At 33.4% G+C, this 20,155-nt stretch overlaps 1 protein-coding gene across 1 annotated transcript; it reads right to left on the reverse strand.

Annotated features, from left to right (window-relative positions):
- Positions 1-11,468: 11,468 nt before the first annotated feature.
- Positions 11,469-15,418, reverse strand: LOC122586161 (metal-nicotianamine transporter YSL3-like). Its single transcript, XM_043758270.1, has 7 exons — positions 14,876-15,418; positions 14,603-14,775; positions 14,306-14,403; positions 14,080-14,214; positions 13,808-13,997; positions 13,611-13,722; positions 11,469-12,607 (listed from the first exon to the last, which is right to left on the reverse strand). The coding sequence occupies exons 1-7, from the start codon at positions 15,195-15,197 to the stop codon at positions 11,673-11,675; spliced, it is 1,965 nt and encodes a 654-aa protein (XP_043614205.1). The 5' UTR covers positions 15,198-15,418; the 3' UTR covers positions 11,469-11,672.
- Between the last annotated feature and the right edge of the window lie 4,737 nt (positions 15,419-20,155).

A 20,155-nucleotide genomic window follows, 5' to 3' on the forward strand; every position in this document is an offset into this window, starting at 1 on the left:
AATTAACAATTTCATTTTGGTGCTCCATGTGTAAATAGTTTTACCTTTTGGTCTTTTCAAAATTTCAAGTATATACTTAACAACTTTTTCTCAAAATTTTATTTCATTTATCATCTTTTTTACCGTATTAAATGTAATGCGCATTTTATTTTATCTATTCATTTTTTTAGCGAGGTTAAATACAATACTACATATTAAGAGACACTCTTGTAATCTCAAACCTTAAATTGTTTTCGGTTTTTAAACCTTAAATTTAATAGGTAACTCTTTTTAGTCATATTTTTTGTTTCCATTTTAGCGATCTCTAATACAATATTTTTATTTTAGAAATAAGAAAAGAAAGGTAGAAAGGGGCAGCTAAGAGGTTAGCATGTAGACACGTATTTTAGTGGAATTTGATTTTGTGTATAAAATTGGAGAAGGGAATATGAGGCTTTTATGCATCTAAGTTGGGTGGAAAATTTTTCACATACTTTTTTTTAAATCATAAAAGTCATGGGGGCTAAATATTTATTCAACATATTAAAATATTGGTAAGTGAGAGATTTTTCACCCAAATTAGATGCATAACAGCCCATATTATTTTTTCTTATAAAATTATACCCATGTTTTAATTTTACTTTTTACCAAACCATGTATTCGTTTAGTCACCAAACAAACATGTGAATTATTAAGTTTACAATTCTTTATTTGCCGTTGCCATCAGTAATAGAAATATTTGAGTATCTTTTTTTTATAAGACAGTATCTTAATACGACAAACCATTTATAACTAGAAAATAAATATAAAAAAGAAAACATAATTGAAATCTTGGTGTTCTTTTGTTGGCCCAACATGTTAATGTTCATGTCAAACTATATCAAAAATCCAGTCAATGTCATGTGGTAAGATGTAAAGAGTAATCTTTACCGGATAAATAGATAGACTGTTTTCAAAATGATCATCCATGCTATCATTCATCACTAATTTTTGTGATTATGTTAAACACAAGGAATGTAGCAAGCAAGGAGGAGTTTTAAGAGCTTTTTGAGTTTCTTTGTAAGACCATAAAACTTGCTTTATGAATTTTAGAAACAATCTATCAAAGGCATTTGGCTGAGATAGTCAAGGGGTTGGCCTTTGGTACAAGTGACCAAGATTTAAGTCTTGCTATCGACATTATTTGTTCACTAGCTAACATAATGCTCAATGAAGGAATGGGCAAGGGCTAGATTCCAGGGGAACCATGTTTTATCACTAGTGGGCCTTTAGGTGGGTAGGTTTCTCAGTACGTGGAGTTAAGTGGGTTAAGAGCTTTGTGCATCTGGGTTGGGCCAGTATGTGCGTATCTTTAGCCGTGGGGAGCCCGACAAAAAAAAAAGACGGAATCTTTAATGTCAAGGCGCGAAACTGAATGAAATCAAAGAAGATGAGATTATTTATTATTATTATTGTTTTATATCGATTTAATCAGTCGGCTGTATAACCGACTTACTATCAAATGTTATTACAAGAAAAGTATGATCAAGATGATCAGTGGAATGATTGACCAAGACGAATAAATCAATTACAGAATAAGAGATTAAAGAACTCTAAAGGATCAAGAGAGAACAAGTAATATATGTTGTATATATGAATTCTGGTATATCACCAAGAACCCTAAACACGATATATAATCTTCAAGATATCAGGCACCGCCTCTTCTCCCTTCATCTTTCAATATGTCCAAGTATAGTCCCTCTAGTTCTTTGAATAACAAACATGTACATTTACTTAACCGAGAAGTTAGAACAAGTTACAATAATGACCCTAAGTTTATATTAAAGAGTTATATATATATATATATATATATATATATATATATATGTATATATTTTAACACCCTCCCTTAATATAAACTTAGGAGACAAACAAAAAACTAATTCTGAAACATATCAATCATATCTAACTTGCTAAGTAAATACTCATGCTTAGCAACTGAAAGACTTTTTGTATAAATGTCAGCAACTTGATCATCTATGTCAATTTTAATCAAATTCAGCAACCCAGAATTAACCTTTTCCCTTACTACATGAATATCAATCTCTATGTGTTTAGTTCTTTCATGTAGTACAGGATTAGTTGCAATGAGCACAGCAGATTTATTATCACAATACAGATTTACAGGTAATAAATCTGTAACTTTTAAATCATTTAAAACACTTAAAATCCACACAATTTCACAAGTGACAGTTGCCATAGCCCTATATTAAGCTTATGAAGAGGACCTAGAAATTGTATTTTGTTTTTTACTTTTCCATGAAATCAAAGACTCTCCAAGAAATATACAAAAACCAGTTACAGATCTCCTAGAAGTAACACATTTACCCCAATCTGAATCAACATAAGCATTAAGATGGAGAGACTGACCTTTGATAATATGGATACCCTTACCTGGTGCCTTCTATAAGTACCTTAAAACTCTCATTGCAAGCTTCAAATGAAAAGTTTTAGGACAATGCATATATTGACTAAGACAATGTACTGCATAGCTTATGTCTGGCCTTGTTAAAGTCAAGTATATAAGCTTTCCAATAAGCTGTTGATAATAAGTAACATTCTCAAGTAAAGTATCAGTTTCAGAAACTCTATCAGAGATTATCAAATTCATATCCATAGGTGTATTGATAGGTTTAGAACTGATGTGACTAATTTATACCCATTACTCACATCATTATTGGCCATTTTACTATATATTTTAAGTCATTTTTGTATGCATTTGGCGCGTTTATGGTGCTTGTTAGTGTTTTCAGGCTCTAAACAGGATATGCGTTCATTTGGTACATTTTCGGATGATATTGGCCCGGAAGTGCGTTATGATGATTGAGAGTTGATTTGAGTGGAAGAGACAACAGAGTTTGGCAATTAATTGAGATCGAAAGAAGTTGGCTCTGTATAAGTGTTCACTGCGCCGCAGTGGGGATGCGCTAGCCCACTGCGCCGCAGCCAAATCCCATGGAATTTTATGGACCAATCCCCACTGCGCCGCAGTGGGGGTGGCTAGGAGTTGACTGCGCCGCAGTCAAGTTAAGAAGAAAGGAGGCCGTGGAAACGTACTGCGTCGCAGTGGTGGTTTGCTTAGCCACTGCGCCGCAGTCACGAGAAGGTCAAAGTCAAGATCACCTCACTACGTCGCAGTGAGGGAAGGCTCAACCCCACTGCGCCGCAGTGGGTGCACGGGAAAACAAAAGTTGTGTCGGTTTTGCATCAGATGTTGAGAGGGTATAAATAAAAACCCTAGGGACGAATTTCAAGGCATCCAAACTCTTTCTAGGAGCTGCTCTATCAGGATTCTTCCTTCTCCAATCAAGTGAAACACTTAGGCGGACTCATCGAAGATATTACGGGCACCCATCTAGATCGTATCTACTTATTGTCTTGCATTTTATTTTCTTCAAACAATTGGTACATCATGTTTCTCTTCTATTTTATTCATTATTGTGAATTGATCATGAGTGGCTAACTGTTTAATCATCCACCTTGATGAAACTAGACGGATAATGTGATTGCAATATTTTTAATTCAAAAGGGTTTATTTAATTATCGTTGTTCTGTGATCTTGATGATATTAATTCTTTTCATTAATTAATTTCGATATTGGTTGCATATGATTCTTCGTTGGTGGTACCAGTTGAATGTGTATGTGATTTTAAAACGGTTACTTGTCTATAAGTAATTATCACTAGTTCATGGTATGATAGTGAATATCATTTTAAGAAAAGATTAATTTTGTCAACGTGATTGATATCGGTTGGTGGTACCACGTTATTGTCACATAGGTTCAATTGATAATTTGATAAGTCAATAAAACTGATTGTTAGAAGAATTGTCTTTGTTTTGGTGGTACCGGCTTGGGATATTCGACTAGTAGTTAGGTGATTCGATAATTTGTTCACGGTTGGTGGTACCACGTGAGTAACTTAATCTTGTCACGATTATCTTTTAAACTCTAGAGAATTTGTTCTTCATCAAACGCAATCACATTTGAAGTCAAGGGAAGTCAAGGTGGATGACTTTTAATTATACTGTCTGAACTGTTCTTTTAAATTTATGCAATCATTTTGCAAACCAATTTATTTAATTGTCAAAAGGAATTTTGAAGCAACACCCGTTTTCCAAACTATTTTACAAGCAACTAATCATTTCACAGTCCCTGAGAACGAACTCAGACTTACCTCTTAACTATATTACAAACGATCGGGTCCACTGCCCGTGAGTGCGTAGTAGTGAGTTTTTGGGTAGTTTTAGTTTATAAATTTAAAGCTTGATTTTGCACATCAAGTTTTTGGCGCCGCTGCCGGAGAGTGTGTGCCGCTTTAGTTGTTTATTTAGTGGTTTGATCCTTCCTCACGCGTGAGGAAGTTAATTGCTTTATTAGTTTAGACTTGTTTATTGAATTATCACAGGTGCATTTGACGTGTGGTGTTAGTTGTGTTTTGCAGGACACTTTAATAGTTGATGATTTTGCGTTTTTCGGGGAGACCTCTTTTTAGTCCACTAAAAACTCCACCTAGACGTAGGATCAACTACACAGCACCACCGGATTCGGACGAAGAAGGCTTCTATCTAGAGGAATTCTTTGACCTTGCACTTGTAAAAGAAGAGATGGGTGACAATCCACCAAGAGATCCGAATGACATCAAATATGGGGACCGAGCCCGCAATATTCCTTCGGCTCGTGGTTCCGCTATTAGAACACCGACGGTTTATCAAAGTTTCAATTTGAAACCGAATCATCTAAAGAGCATCGAAGAGCAAAAGTTTGATGGAAAGAAGAAGTGGGATCCATATAAGCACTTGGAGAGGTTTGAGAAGTTGGCACGGCTCTACCAATATGGCCAAAACCAAATGAATGTCGTGAAACTTGAAACCTTTCCTATCACTCTTACTGGGGAAGCCGAAGATTGGTTTAATGATCTTCCCGAGAATTCGATTACAACTTGGGATCAACTCAAGGAAGCTTTTATTGGTGAGTTTTACTCAGTTAGAACTCAAAGGCAATTGGAAAACTTGATTAGGTCTTTCATGCAAGAATATGGGGAAGATGTGGTAGATGCATGGATCCGGTTTAAAGAAATGTTGAGGAATTGTCTGGGTCATGAATTGACCAAGGAGAAGTATGTTGAGTTGTTCTTTGATGGATTGACCAAGGCTTCTAAAAGAGAGATGGGATATGCTTTTGGTGGGAGTTTTAGCAAGATTACTCCAAATGAAGGTTTTGACATTTTGGAGCGAATGGTGAAGGATAATGCGGCCATGGATGATAAGAGGTTTATGAAGAATGAGAGCCGATTCAAGCAAAGTAAGGTTGCAAGGGCCGATGGAAGCAACAGTTCTAGTGTCATTGATGAGATTCAAGCTTTATCGGCAAGGATGGATAAAGGGTTTCCTAACCAAAAATCGAGGTTTGGATATCTAGAGCGAGATGTGAAGGTGCTAGCTGATGGATGTGATCATTGTGGAGACATACACTATTTCGAAGAGTGTCCCAACCAGGGACCCGAAGATGTTACTTTGAACAAAACCAAACTCAATTAAAGAACTAGTTAATTTTGAATTCCATTGTCTAAGTGCTTGTTTTAAACCATACAAAGATTTAACAAGTTTGCATACTCTAGAATCACCTTCAGAAAAATATCCAGGAGGAAGATTCATATAGACTTCTTCTTTTAACTCTCCATATAAAAAAGCATTATTAATATCCAATTGATATAAAGACCAACCCTTATGAACTGCAATGTTAATTAAACACCTTACAGTTACCATCTTAAAAACTGGAGAGAAAGTTTCCTCAAAATCAATCCCAACCTTTTGATTGTAACCCTTAGTTACTAACCTAGCTTTTTATCTTTCTACTTCTCCAGTTGATTTATATTTAATTTTATAAACCCATTTGCAACCAATAGGCTCCCTTCCAGGTGGAAGATCAGTAATAATCCAAGTATTGTTTCTATATAAAGCTTCCATTTCAAGATTCATGGCTTCAACCCACTTTGGATTGTTAGCAGCCTCTTTATATGAAGAAGGTTCATTTTTTTTATTCAAATTTGCAAGAAAATTAAACACATCAACACTTAAGTTAGAATAGTTAACAACTCTTTCTATACCATATTTCACTTTTCCCTCTAAAAGATAATCATTTAAATTTCTTGGCAAATTACTTTGTCTATTAAACCTTCTGAGATTTATATTGTCCACTGGTATATTCTCAATAGGAACCCCAAGGTTTCCTAAGGAATCTCATTCAGAATTGTCTAAATTTTCATGACTATTACTGTTAGAATTATCTAAAGATGTTGTTGTGCCTTCATTGTTCCTGGCAGATTCAAGTGTACTACCAGGCTCAATGACTGCTCTACCATCATCTTTAGATACAGGTAGACTGTAATCATCATTGGGACCAGTGGCTCTAATAAGATCACCAGTCCTGTCAAAAAAACAAGTACAATCATCTTCATTAAACACAGAATTGGTACCCATTTTGAAAGGATACATTTGTTCATAAAACTTAACATCTCTTGAATAGAAAACACTTTTATCTTCAAGACTGTACAACTTATATCCTTTTTTAGAATTGGAGTAACCAATGAACACACTTTTTTCAGCTCTTCTTGAAAATTTATCATCATTGTTTAAAATAGTAGCATAGCATAAACAACCAAAATTTCTCAAATGATCTAAATTAGGCTCAAAACCGTAAACAAGTTCATAAGGAGACTTTCCTTTAAGCACTGAAGAAGGTGTTCTGTTTATCCAATACACAGCAGTAAAAACACACTTAGGCCGCATGTATAAAGGTAACCCTCCCTGAAATAGAAGAGCTCTAGCCACATTTAACAAATGTCTGTGTTTTCTTTCTGCTACTCCATTCTGTTGTGGAGTATAAGCACAAGTAGTTTGGTGAACAATTCCCAAAGAATTAACCATGTTTATCATTCTATGATTTACAAATTCAGTTCCATTATCTGATCTTAAAATTTTAACATTTTTTCCAAACTGAGTTTTAATCAACTTTATAAAATGATTAATATTATCAAAAACTTCAGTTTTATTTTTCATCATGAAAACCCAAACTGCTCTAGTATAATCATCTACAACAGTTAGAAAATATTTATAACCATCTCTGCTAACCTTTTTATATGGACCTCATACATCTAGATGAACAATGTCACCTAAACTAGTAGTCTTATGTTCACTTAAAGGGAAAGGCTCCCTAGTTTGCTTAGCCTTATGACAAACATCACAAGGTAAATCAGAAATATCACCAAGTTTCAATTTATTCTTTAACACACTCATAACAGGTGAAGCAGGGTGTCCTAGTCTAGTATGCCAAAGATCAAAAGACACATTGCACTTAAAATCAACAACCACATTGTTGCAAGTACTTATATTATTACTTACATTCAAAAAATATAAACCTCCCTGAACTCTACCAGTCCCCAGATTTCTCATTGTTTTCAAATCCTGAATATAACACATTTGTTCAGTAAAACCAATAAACAACTTACTATCTCTACTTGCCTTATGAACAGAAAAGAGATTTACACAATAATCTGGAATATATAAGACATCAAAAATAGTAATTTTATCTGTCAATTTTATATCTCCAATTTTTCTTATTAAAGCAGAAGTACCATTAGGATGATTAACAGTAAGATTCAAAGAAGTAACATCAACAGCATTGACTAGATTATGATCAGAACAACACATATGTTGGTTTGCACCAGAATCATTTATCCAATCCTTTTTACTTGGTACTTTAATTAACTGAGCATTGGAATTAAAGTAAATAGAAGAAATAAAAGTACCTGCCATATGTGTTTGAATCCCTGTCTTAGTATCCTGTTTATCACTAATCAAATTCATGAGTTTGGAAATCTGCTCATTAGTAAATGGTAAACCAGTATTTTGAACATGTTGAGCACTAGAAACAGGACCACTATTGTCAGAAAAAGACTTTTCATTATAAGTATTGTTAGAATAACCTTTATTTTGAAAATCATTTTTCCTTTTAATATAATTAGGATATCCAACAATTTTAAAACATTTATCAATAGTATGTCCTTTTAAACCACAAGCAGGATTAGCACACACAAGATTATCATTTCTCACAAACTTCTTTTTAGAATCATTAAATTTAGAAACAAATGCTGAATTTTCAGGTTTCACATGATTAACAGAACTAGCATTCCTGTGAGATTCTTCCCTAGATAACAATGCATAAGCAGTTTTAACATCAGGTAGAGGATCCTTTATAAGGATAGTACTTCTGACAGACATATATATTTCATCTAAACCCATAAGAAACTGCATTAATCTTATTAAATCATGATGTGCTTTAAACTCTTTTGCAGCTTTACAAGTACAAACAGGTAATTTAACCATAGCATCAAACTGTTTCCAGAAAGTATTCAATTTGTGATAATATTTAGACAATGAAGAACCATTTTGACTCAAAGTATTTATATTATGATGCAAATTAAAAGTAACAGAACCATCTACTTTATCATAGATTTCTTTTAAATCTTCCCAAACTTCACTAGCAATTTTAGAAAATATTTGTCCCATGTATAATTCTTGACTAATTGATCCTAAAATCCAAGATAACACCACAAAATTACACCTATCCCATTGTTTAGCCAATACAGGATCATCATTATTTTTATCACAAGAACCATCAACAAAGCCTACTTTATTTTTAGTTTCTAAAGCAAGCATCATAGCACATGACCAAACATTGTAATTATCAGTACTAGTTAGTTTGAAAGATAAAATAGAAGCACCACTAGTATCAGTAGGATGAAGATATAAAGGATCACCAAAATCAAGAGCACTAACAGCAGTAGGCTTAGAGTTACTACCAGGAGGAGGTTTAGGAGCCATAATCAATCAATTATCAAGCAAACAAATAGCCAATTAATGCAGATTATCAACAAGTAACCAAATTATAGATACTTAACTAACAAGCAAATTTTAACCACACAATAACAAGAACAAGAAAAACTTAAACTAGATTAATATATATATATATAAAAAACTGAAAATAATCTCAATCTCTCAAATGTGCCAGTGACAGGATTCCAAGCCTCTCATGGAGACCGGTCAAGTATTAACACAAATGCTTTTATGAGAATTGAAATAAAAAATTTTTTTTAAAAAAAATATTAATGAGATTAACGAAGATTTAAAGGAAAGAAGATCAACAATACAGTGCTATTGGCTGAAGGTAGAGGAACCTTAATTTTCTTCTTGATTCACTTAGTCAAGAAGAATAATCAGGATCTGAATATGAAGAAACCCTAGATTTCTTCTTGATTCACTTAGTCAAGAAGAAGAAGGATCTGAAGTAATAAGCAGCGGAATCAACAAGATCGTAAACCAGAAAACCCTAAAAATTAGGGTTTCTTAGATCTAGGGTTTCGAAATCGAAATACGCCCTAAATCCAAAAAATCTTTTAAAAACAGAAATCACCGATCAGAGTAACCTGGCTCTGATACCATGAACAAAATCAAAGAAGATGAGATTATTTATTATTATTGTTTTATATCGATGTAATCAGTCGGCTGTATAACCGACTTACTATCAAATGTTATTACAAGAAAAGTATGATCAAGATGATCAGTGGAATGATTGACCAAGACGAATCAATCAATTACAGAATAAGAGATTAAAGAACTCTAAAGGATCAAGAGAGAACAAGTAATATATGTTGTATGTATGAATTCTGGTATATCACCAAGAACCCTAAACATGATATATAATCTTCAAGATATCAGCCACCGCCTCTTCTCCCTTCATCTTTCAATATATCCAAGTATAGTCCCTCTAGTTCTTTGAATAACAAACCTGTACATTTACTTAACCCGGAAGTTAGAACAAGTTACAATAATGACCCTAAGTTTATATTAAAGAGTTATATATATATATATATATATATATATATATATATATATGTGTATATATTTTAACAGAAACACAAGTCATGCTATCGAAGACTTTTTTTTTTTCAAATGGAAGTCTAATAGAGACAACATGTAAGCATGATTAGTACTCTCATTGTAGTGATGATTACAACCTTAAACATCTTTTCATATAGGAGACCGCTATGAGATGGTTACAACTTGGTAGCTTCTAGCAAGTTGCCATCTGAAGAACGGAGACAGTCTCATATCATTATATCAAACACTTATCAGAGCGATTTCTGTTTTCTATTTTACAGTCAGATTTTTATTCTCTATTTTCCAGAAGAACCGGAATAGTATACATTTTAATGTCGTGTTTCCTAGTTAACTGCGTATGTCATGTTACATAACTTAATGGCTGATGGCATTCATTGTTTCCCTTACTGTGAATCTCTCTCAGTGGGGTCTCTGTTTCATCGCTGTACTTAATAGAAGAAAATCAATATACATCACTTACTTTCAAATATATGTGAATCCGTCAATCTGTGGGATGCTGGTTTGGATTATATGTAAAAAAATGTTTGTAGCATATAGTGTTTGATACAATATATAAGCAGTTTTGAATGTCTATATAGAACCAAATTGTGCATGGTTTTCTGCTAACTTGTTGGTGAAATAAACAAACTTGAATAGCCAGTAAATTGTTATGGATTCAAGTCATATCCAACACAGTGGTTTGGTTTTCGGGTTTCAAATTTGTAAGTTTCAGTAAAAACAATTACAGGAGCAAGTTATCGTCTACAGGCCAGTTTCATCGTTTGTGTCATTGTCATTACCTCTACGTTTCATCTTTTCTTCCACTTTAAGTTGTGTGTGTCTATGTCAGTGGGATAATTTTCTCTTTTGTTTTTATGACACGATTCGTTTACTGATGTTTTTTTTCCTATTTGGCTATTGTATTTTAATGAAAAAGGATTTTTAGTACACTTTATGTTAAGTGCACATAAAGTAAACAATGCATACAGACATTTTTACTCTTAAGTCTTAATCAACACTTATCCATTATCTCTTACTGTTACTGTCCCTTTTCAACCCTGTAACATCTGATCTTTAGTATCATCGACATCTTTCAACTAATGTCATTTTGCTGTCAAATTCATAAATAGCATGATATAAACTTCGAATACTGGTGCAATCTATTCTGATAAAGATTCATTCATGTTAAACACGATGACCGTTAGAAGTGTAAGTTTTAGTAAAATCAAATTCTTTTGTGCAGATGGAAGGAACTGTTATGAATGAATGTGATTCATGTTTAGATTAGACTAGATAAAAGGATCGTGCACTTATCTTAGGTAGGGCCATTGAAAGATACATTCACTACTTAGCACACTATTAGCTTGGCAGCAAGATTTCCGAATTGCAGTAGTGGGTCATTACCTCCTTTTTCCTAACCACATTTCTTTACTTTCATCGTCGGCACCAAGACCAGAAAGATTTGTATCCTAGATACGTGTCAACGTGTGTATCATGGGTCGTTGGCAAAATAGAATAACTTTCATTTTTCATTTATACCATCAAAAGGCTTTATGTAGTTCCGTTTTTGCTGTTTTAATATCACACCAAGGATCTTCATTGCAAACACAAGCTAATGCTACAAGTACCACTTTGATACTCTACACATCCTACAGTCTATATATTATAACAAAACTGCTAAACATTGTTTATATTCTTCAACATAAATTCTGACATTATGCGCTCTTTGTGGGAACAAATTTCATGCAGATTGGAGGATTGATACCAGCTAATGCAAAAATCGATGATGGAAGAATCCATAATCCGTCTCCACAGATCAAACCTGAAGCAACAGCTGGAACCATCAGTTTAGCTTTTTGCTTATTGAGCTTGTGCCACACGAAGACAATCAAACTTCCCATGCACATGTCGATAGCAAAATAAGCACCGACAAGAAAAGGTACAGCCATAGCCATTGGTAACGGAAGGTATCTGCCTATTTTCTCTGGAAATATATCTCTTACCAAATTAGCTGCCATGGCAAAACTGAAGAAAAGGTAACATAGTTGTAAGCAATGATTAGGCAATGCAGAGAAACCTTGAACCCCTAAAATCGCCATGTTCCTGTAAACAATTGCATAAGGAGCTTTATACTCTCCATCTGGATTTCCAATGTCAAATGCTTTGTAAAATAAAAAGAAGGTCAGAGGTGCTACGACACATCCAATGGCAGTCCCAATAGCTTGGCTAACAAGCATTGACCGTGGTGAAGTCAAAGTCAAATGACCCGTCTTGAAATCGTGCATCAAATCAGATGAAATCGAGACTATGGACTTTATCAGACCACATCCTACTAGACCAGCAATGACACCATCATCTTTACCGGACATAGCAGATAGCACAAAGAGTGCAACCTTTCCATAATTATATGCCATGTTCATGTCGGTTAGACCAGCACCATATGCATTACAGAAGCCAAGAGATGGTGCAATGATGTATGCGACAAGGACGTAATACCATTTGAGCTCTGGGAACATGAGTGGGATGACTGTAATGGAAACCACAGAGAAAATCAGGTAACCAGTAGCTGCTAGCCAGAAGGGTATGCTCTCTCTTAAAAAGACCTCATTCAGCTCAGAATCATCTCGGGGTTGAGTATGATCCTCTGGATCTGTTTTCAACGAATTCACAAAAAAATGTCAGAACTTTTAGAAAAGTGGGTTTCGGAGATGACTATATATGCCTTTGAATCATAAAACACTTTCGCAAGAAAGTATTCGCTGCTATATGCTGCCTTAAGGTTACATGAAATCTTTTATTGAGATAAGATAAAGGTTTCAACTTCAATATAGACAACCAAAATTGAGGTCAGGTACAAAGAATATATATGTATAAAATCGTGCAGAAGTGTACATTTATAACACATGAAAGGTCGCAGCTTGCACCTTTCATATTGAAAGATTGCAACGCTTTACTAGAAATCATTTAGAAAATTGTTACAAATGAGGAGTTAGATCTCTTCAATGATAAAGAAAATAATCAGGGGACCCCAACAAGGGCACTGCCCCTTGAATAGAATAAATTTGACATGATTTTGAATAGAGTTGCTATTGTTCTTAAGTTTAGTTGAAAGTACAAAATGCGAGGTTTGGGCAATTTGAGGGTCAGGTTAAATTGAGGTTATATTTAGTATGCTTCGAAATGTGTAGGCTGGGTCAGGTTGACCCACAATTTCCCTCTTAATGTGGCGATTTAAAAAACAATACATTATTAAGAAAGGCAAATAATGACATAAATTTCTAATTGTCCACAATGGACAATTACTAATTGATTTTTCACCTAACATACTGCTAGTCCAAAGGCCCTTTGCTATTACCAAAAGTATACTGCAAGCATAATAATTTGACTTTTGAATGGATGAGTTAAGAGGTAGAATGCATTAAAGTAGACTTTGGGACGCCTTCCAACCCATTCAACTCATCAATTCGTCATTAATTTAAAAATTATTTGATCCGCTTGACCCAATTGAGGTAATAGAATATGCAAATTGACCCATTTATCATAAAAGAGTTAAAATTGTCACCTTTGCTACTAATCTGAAAGGATACCTATTGCTACTAATTTGAAAGGATAGCTAATCTATGTAACTATTTATGTACTTATGAAATACTTACTAGTTCTAGGTTTCTCCCTAGATGTCAGATATATCGTTCGTGCAGTAAAAACTGTGATCTTGAGAAAATTGTACAATCCGTCTCCTAGAATAAGAGCAATCGATATGAAGACCTGCAAACGTCTCAAGTTATAATATGATCTTGAGAAAATTTCTTGTATGTTGGAGACCTATTAGTTTGGCCATAATAAGTCAAACCTTGTAACCGTTTAAACTCTTCATGCTACTTTCTGGTAAGCTGGAAGGAAACCAAGCACCTTTTCGATCTTCAATGAGGGGCCACATAACGCCATACGATAGCACAGCTCCTGCAAGTAATGACAAGTTCACAAGATGTGAACATATCATTCCTGCTCCTATGTATGTCATACTAAAATCAAAATAAAACCTGCATGCAACACCAAATCATCATCAATCTTGCATTAATATTTCATCAAACATATCAAACTTTCAAAACGCAGAACACCCACGAGTTCTTGAAAGCTTTCAATCCGAATGTAGGAAAAAAGGTGAATCCACATGTGCCCGAACCAGAAAAGAACCATTGAAAACAAGCCCACATGAAACTCGCTGAGAAGAACTTTGTGAACCCAATAACTTGCTTTCTACAACAAAGGTAAACCAAATTTAAAAAAAAAAAAAATGAAATGTTAAAATGCATGAATGCTTATGTTTGTGTTACAATGGGAGGCATACTTGGCCATTTTGTCTCCCTTTGGAGTATGAAACCCATTGATCAAAACTGCTGTAGCTGTTCCACTTGGATAAGTTAACTTGTAGTCTATGATCATAATCTACATGATAAAATAAAAAAACGATACATAGTTAGCAATGCCAAAAGCTCTTGTTGTAGGTCTTTCTGACAGGCTGTCGGGCAGAGGTATAACTATCTACATCCTACCTCGCCCATGACAGGATTAAGTATCGTTGTTGTTGTACATGGTTATCCATGCAAAAATATAAATCAGCAAAGGGTCAAATTAAAGTACAAACCTTTCTTAAAGGGACTAAAGCCAATAGCCCAACAAAACTAGTAACAAATAGAAAACCAGTCATCCAACCAACTCCAGGTTCTTTATAACTTCCTGGTGAATTCCCTTCTACATCAACACCTGCTTCTTCATATGTCCTCTTGTTTAATCCCAATAAATATGACCCGAATCCACCTACATTAGCCGGTCATTTATTACTAATCATTAACCAAATCAATAATAACGATAATTACACAAATTAAAATAAACTATTAGTATTAAAAAAAAAAAAAACCTCCAACAGCAATGCTGTAACAAGCAACAGCACATGTTTGAATGATTGTATTCTCTTGTTTTGTAAATGGTGTCGTTACAAAACCAGCTTTATGAACCAGTTTCGTCCATGTTTTAATGAACACGAACGCTAAAAGAGCTGCAGAAACGTTTAGATTCGGTACAAGACCAGTCGTGAGATTAAGCTTCGTTACTATCACACTATAAACCACCCCGATCACTAAACTAGCCACGAGTCCACGACACGTTATGTTTGTTGTCCAAGGTGGTAGTCTTTTTACGACCATCTGGTCATTTTCGTCTCTTGTCGTCTCTATATCCATGTGCTTATGATCAAATGATCAGAACCATCAAACACCCTTTATAAGGTTTTGAGAACCACACTTAATTGTAAGATGAAATCTTGAAAACCCTTAAAAGAAATAAAATGTTACAATGTGTTTTAGCCTTTTAGGTGCAATGTTTTATTAAGAAAAGATGTTGTGCATTAAAAATGGGCATAGATTGATTGAATATATATAAAGATGAATGTATAGATCAACAGATTTCCAACTATTGATGGCCAAATGAAAAGTGTGTTTAGTGGTGGAATTTCCACCATTAATGAAGTAATCAAATAGTTTTTGTACTGCAAAAAATGTAGTACACATGAGATTAGACTCTCTCTAGTACAGATCTTAATGTAACTTTAAACCTGTTCTTGTACTTTAAGATATTTAAGGTTGTTTTGTTTGGTTTTATTTGGTAGGCTGGAATTGATTTTCGGATTCGGTGAATGTTGTCATTTTTACTTCATGCGAAGTATACGAGAATCCTTCAACTTTGAATTCAATTGTACATATGATCTCATGTTTTCTTTTCATTCAAAAGGGACCCTGACTTTATACGTATGAGTATATGACATAAATATTATTTTCCAAATAACATTGAATATAGAGCATCTACCAATATATATATAACAAGGTGAAAAATTCATTCCTAAACAAACAAGAACCTTTGGATGGATTTCATCTTTGATTTAGAACCATTAGATCAAATTTAATTATTTTATCTTTTTTAAATGACAATATTAATACTTATACTTTTATGATTATATAAAAAATACCCCTTTAAATTTAATTTACACTTTTTGATTTTTCATCACAAATTTACACTTTTTACTCAATAATTTTAATCAAGAAATCAAAAATAATAGTTGACATATATATATATATACCCCGAGGAGGGATTATTTAAGAACTCCTAAAAAAAAGAACTCAAGAACTCCTCTATACCCTTGGATCAAAGAAAATGGATGGACAAGATTAAAAATAAAAAAACTCCTCTTAACACTAGAGGGATATTTTCGTCAGCTCCTTTTTTTTCTCTCTCTAACTTTAATATAATTCTATCTAATTCACTAAAAAACTTTTATCTCACAAACCGTAAATCGTTAGACGAAAAGAAAAGCATGGGTAGTCTTAGAATTTCATCCTCTTTCATTAGAGATGCGATTCGATATACTTTTGACGACTTTTTAAATTTCGTTTTTTTTCCATCACGTTCATCTTACACATGTGTAAGTTGTACTTACCCATGGGCAAGTTGTACTTACCCCTAATACATCTCGCTTTAGGGTTTAGGGTTTGAAGGTCGAGGGTTAGCCGTAACCCTCGGGCTTCAAACCCTAAACCCTAGAGTGTGAACCCTCATCATTTTTAGGTTTTTAGGGTTTAGCATTTAGGGTTTAGATTTTCCAGGGTTTTTAGAATGTAGCGTCCCCCTCGGATTAGCAATTAAGCTTTAGGGTTTAAGGTTTGAAGTTGTAGGGTTAGCCTCCCTAAATCCTAAAGTGTACCGTGTACCCGCTCTAGGGTTTAGGGTTTGAAGCCCGAGGGTTAGCTAGGCTAACCCTCGGGCTTCAAACCCTAAACCCTAGAGTGGGAACCCTCATCCGTTTTAGGTTTTTAGGGTTTAACATTTAAGGTTTAGATTTTCCAGGGTTTTTAGAAAGTAGCTTCCCCCTCGGATTAGAAATTAAGCTTTAGGGTTTAGCATTTAAGGTTTTACAATGCGTCCTCATTTTTTTTGAACTTTATAAGTAACTTACCCATGTGTAGGTTGTACTTACCTATGGGCAGGTTGTACTTACGCATGGGCATGTTATACAACTCACTACTTCTAGGTCTTTCCTACACATGTGTAGGTTTTACTTACACATGTGTAGGATGAACGTGATGGGGAAAAAAACGAAATTTAAAAAGTCGTCAAAAGTATATCGAATCGCATCTCTAATGAAAGATGACGAAATTTCAAGACTACCCATGCTTTTTTTTCCATCTAACGATGTACGGTTTGTGAGATAAAAGTTTTTTAATGATTTAGATATTTTTTGATTTAATAAGAGGAGAGAGAAAGAGAGTGCTGGACAACTTTTTTAATAATGACAAACATGTCCTTCCTGATCTTGATGAATGGAAGGCTGAGATTGGTTCTCGCGTTCTTTTTTTTTTAGTGGTTCTCAAAATAACTCACCCCTATATACCCCTTTAAATTTAATTTACACTTTTTGGTTTTCCATTACAAATTTACACTTTTTACCCAATAATTTTAATCAAGAAATCAAAAATAGTAGCTAATATTTATATATCTAATAGAATAATCGTTAATATTATTTTTTTAATATATTATTATATTATATATAATTAATGACATTTTAAATTTTTATAATATCATAAGTTGACAAATTTTAACCAGGTAAGAATTAAACCACTAGAAAACATGAAGTTACATTAGTCGTCGATTAGATTCCTCTTTATAGTGACCAGACACTTTTGTAACAAACCTTAGTCATTGTTTCTCATATAAATTTATGTGTTATTTAACCACACTTTTGAAAAAGGGATACATCATCTATCAGAGGTCTCGCTAAGTAAAATTTTTGTTTTTTTGGATAACTTCTATTCATCCGGATATGTCTGCATTGTCACTGCACTTGTGTTTTAACGTTTTGCTCGAATAGTTTAGTTATACACTAAAATTTCTAAGCAATTTAATTGTCAATCTATATATTCCTATAAAATAATAGTAAGCATATTTTAATTGAAATATTTTAGATATGTTTCATTTAAAATATATAGATCAACTTTCTATAAAAATAGTAAGCTACTCCTTCTGTCCCATCAAAAGTGTCCACTTTAGAATTTTTAAAGTCTTTGTCTCACAAATTTGGCCTTAAATATTTTTATTTATAATGTATAATATTTGATGAAAGTTATATGAGTTGATAGAGGTTTCGATATGTTTTCATAGAGTATAACTTATCAAATATTATATAATGCAATAAAAAATATTTGTAGTCAAAGATACAAAAGAAAGACTTTGACAAAATAAAAGGAATTTGAAAAAAAATATAACGTGTTTATATACAACTATATCATCAATGTACTGTGCATTCATCCAAACAAAAAAAAACAATATTCCAACCTGTTTTTTTTTATCCTATTCTATTAAAAATCAAAACAAGTTAAAAAATTTGCTCTACCAATAGAGAGGTTTATTCTTAAGACTATTGTTTCCAACCAAGTGATGTACTTTTAAAGAAGAGACTTATGACAACAAAGTCGTTTGTATGTATTCTTTATTTATTAATATTTTGTAGGAACAAAATTACAAATATACCCTTAAAAAAGTTTAAAATTGTCAGGTCGGAAAATGAAATGTAATGGATCTACTGGAAGACAATTGTCAGGTTAAAAAGTGGGTGGTTTAGGTTTTGGTGGTCTGGATACTCTTAATTTAGCATTGATATGTACAAATTGATATATGACATGTGGTTCAAAATCTGAATTATGTTAGGTTTAAAATCATCAATGTGATTCATGGTTCTGAGAGTCTGCGTTCCTGTATAAAACAAATGGTAATAATATATGGGCAAATATATGTTTCTCATTCTCTGAGGCACACTCGATTGCTAGCCCCTTAAGATGTTATTAAAAAACAGTTGGGAGTGAAAATAAGACAAGATTCACCAAATTGGAGTGGGACTCCATCCAAGGTTTTTTATCAAAAATTTTGCAAGGTTATTATAGAATAAAAATCTAAACTCAATACTAATGCGTTGTCTATGATATATTTTAACTCGGTAATTCAAAGTATTTAGGATATATTATTTTTCTCTCTTTCGATTGATAAAGATCACAACTTCATTTTTTTGGTGGAAGGGGTAAGGGAGGAGGGGGCGTCAAACTCGGAAAAGGTAATGGATCTACTAGAAGGCAATTGTCAGGTAAAAAGTTGGTGGTTTAGGTTTTGGTGGTCTGGACACTCTCGATTTAGCATTGATATGTACAAATGAATATGATATGTGGTTTAAAATCTGAATTATATGAGGTTTAAAATCATCAATGTGATTCAATGTTCTGAGTCAGCGTTCCCGTGTAAACAAATGGTAATAATATATGGAAAAATATATGTTCCTCATTCTCTAAGACACACCTGATTGCTAGTCTCCTTAGGATGTTATTAAAGAACAGTTGGGAGTGAAAATAAAACAAGATTTTGGAATATTCATTGGCTTGATGGTGGCAATCTTGCAACTCGGTTTAGAAGGTTGTATGCCTTGGCACCATTTAAAGAATGTGTCATGTGTGATATTTTTTATGATTTGAAATGAAAATTCGAATGACATTGAGATATTTGTGATGACATGGATAAGCAATAACTTTGGCATTGAATAATTTATTTAATCAGTAAGACTTAATGAGCAACACAATAAATGTTTGTGAAATTATCAAGGTTAAAAAAAACAAATGTTAATAAAGTGAAATTGAATATTTTAATTTGTTAACTATTAATTAAGAAAATAGTATTTTAGATATATATAAGTATAAAAATATATTTACCCGCGTATTACGCGGGACAATAATCTAGTTAAATATAAAACATTAATATCAACCAAGTAATTAATCCAGCTTAATATTTTAATAGCAAATGATGCTAGTATAACTATCCTTGGTCTTTACCCACTCTTTATGGGATTGACAAAGTCTCGCCCTTGTATGGTGAGATGTTCCTGATATTTCCACCCGACTAATATTAGGGACATAACAAAACATAGTAAATAACAAATAAAGGTATGCAAGGATTATGTGGTTTGTAGTTATCTTCATAATCTGTGATTAGCCCTTAAATAAAGTCTTGGGCAAAGTGTGTTTTTAATTTTGTTGTTTCAATATTTGTTAATTGTTAGACAGTAAAAAAGCATTGACATGTTACTATAAGTTCAAATGTTGATATTTTT

This window comes from Erigeron canadensis, chromosome 1 (genome assembly GCF_010389155.1).
Source record: "Erigeron canadensis isolate Cc75 chromosome 1, C_canadensis_v1, whole genome shotgun sequence".
NCBI lineage: Eukaryota > Viridiplantae > Streptophyta > Magnoliopsida > Asterales > Asteraceae > Erigeron > Erigeron canadensis.

What these genes read in the sequence shown, in the direction of transcription:
- LOC122586161 (XM_043758270.1), bottom strand. Translation starts at nt 15,197, where the DNA reads ATGGATATAGAGACGACAAGAGACGAAAATGACCAGATGGTCGTAAAA. An exon ending in TTACAGCATTGCTGTTGGAG is followed by an intron (nt 14,776 to 14,875) that starts GTTTTTTTTTTT and finishes CGGCTAATGTAG; the next exon opens with GTGGATTCGGGTCATATTTA. An exon ending in CTTTAGTCCCTTTAAGAAAG is followed by an intron (nt 14,404 to 14,602) that starts GTTTGTACTTTA and finishes TTTATCATGTAG; the next exon opens with ATTATGATCATAGACTACAA.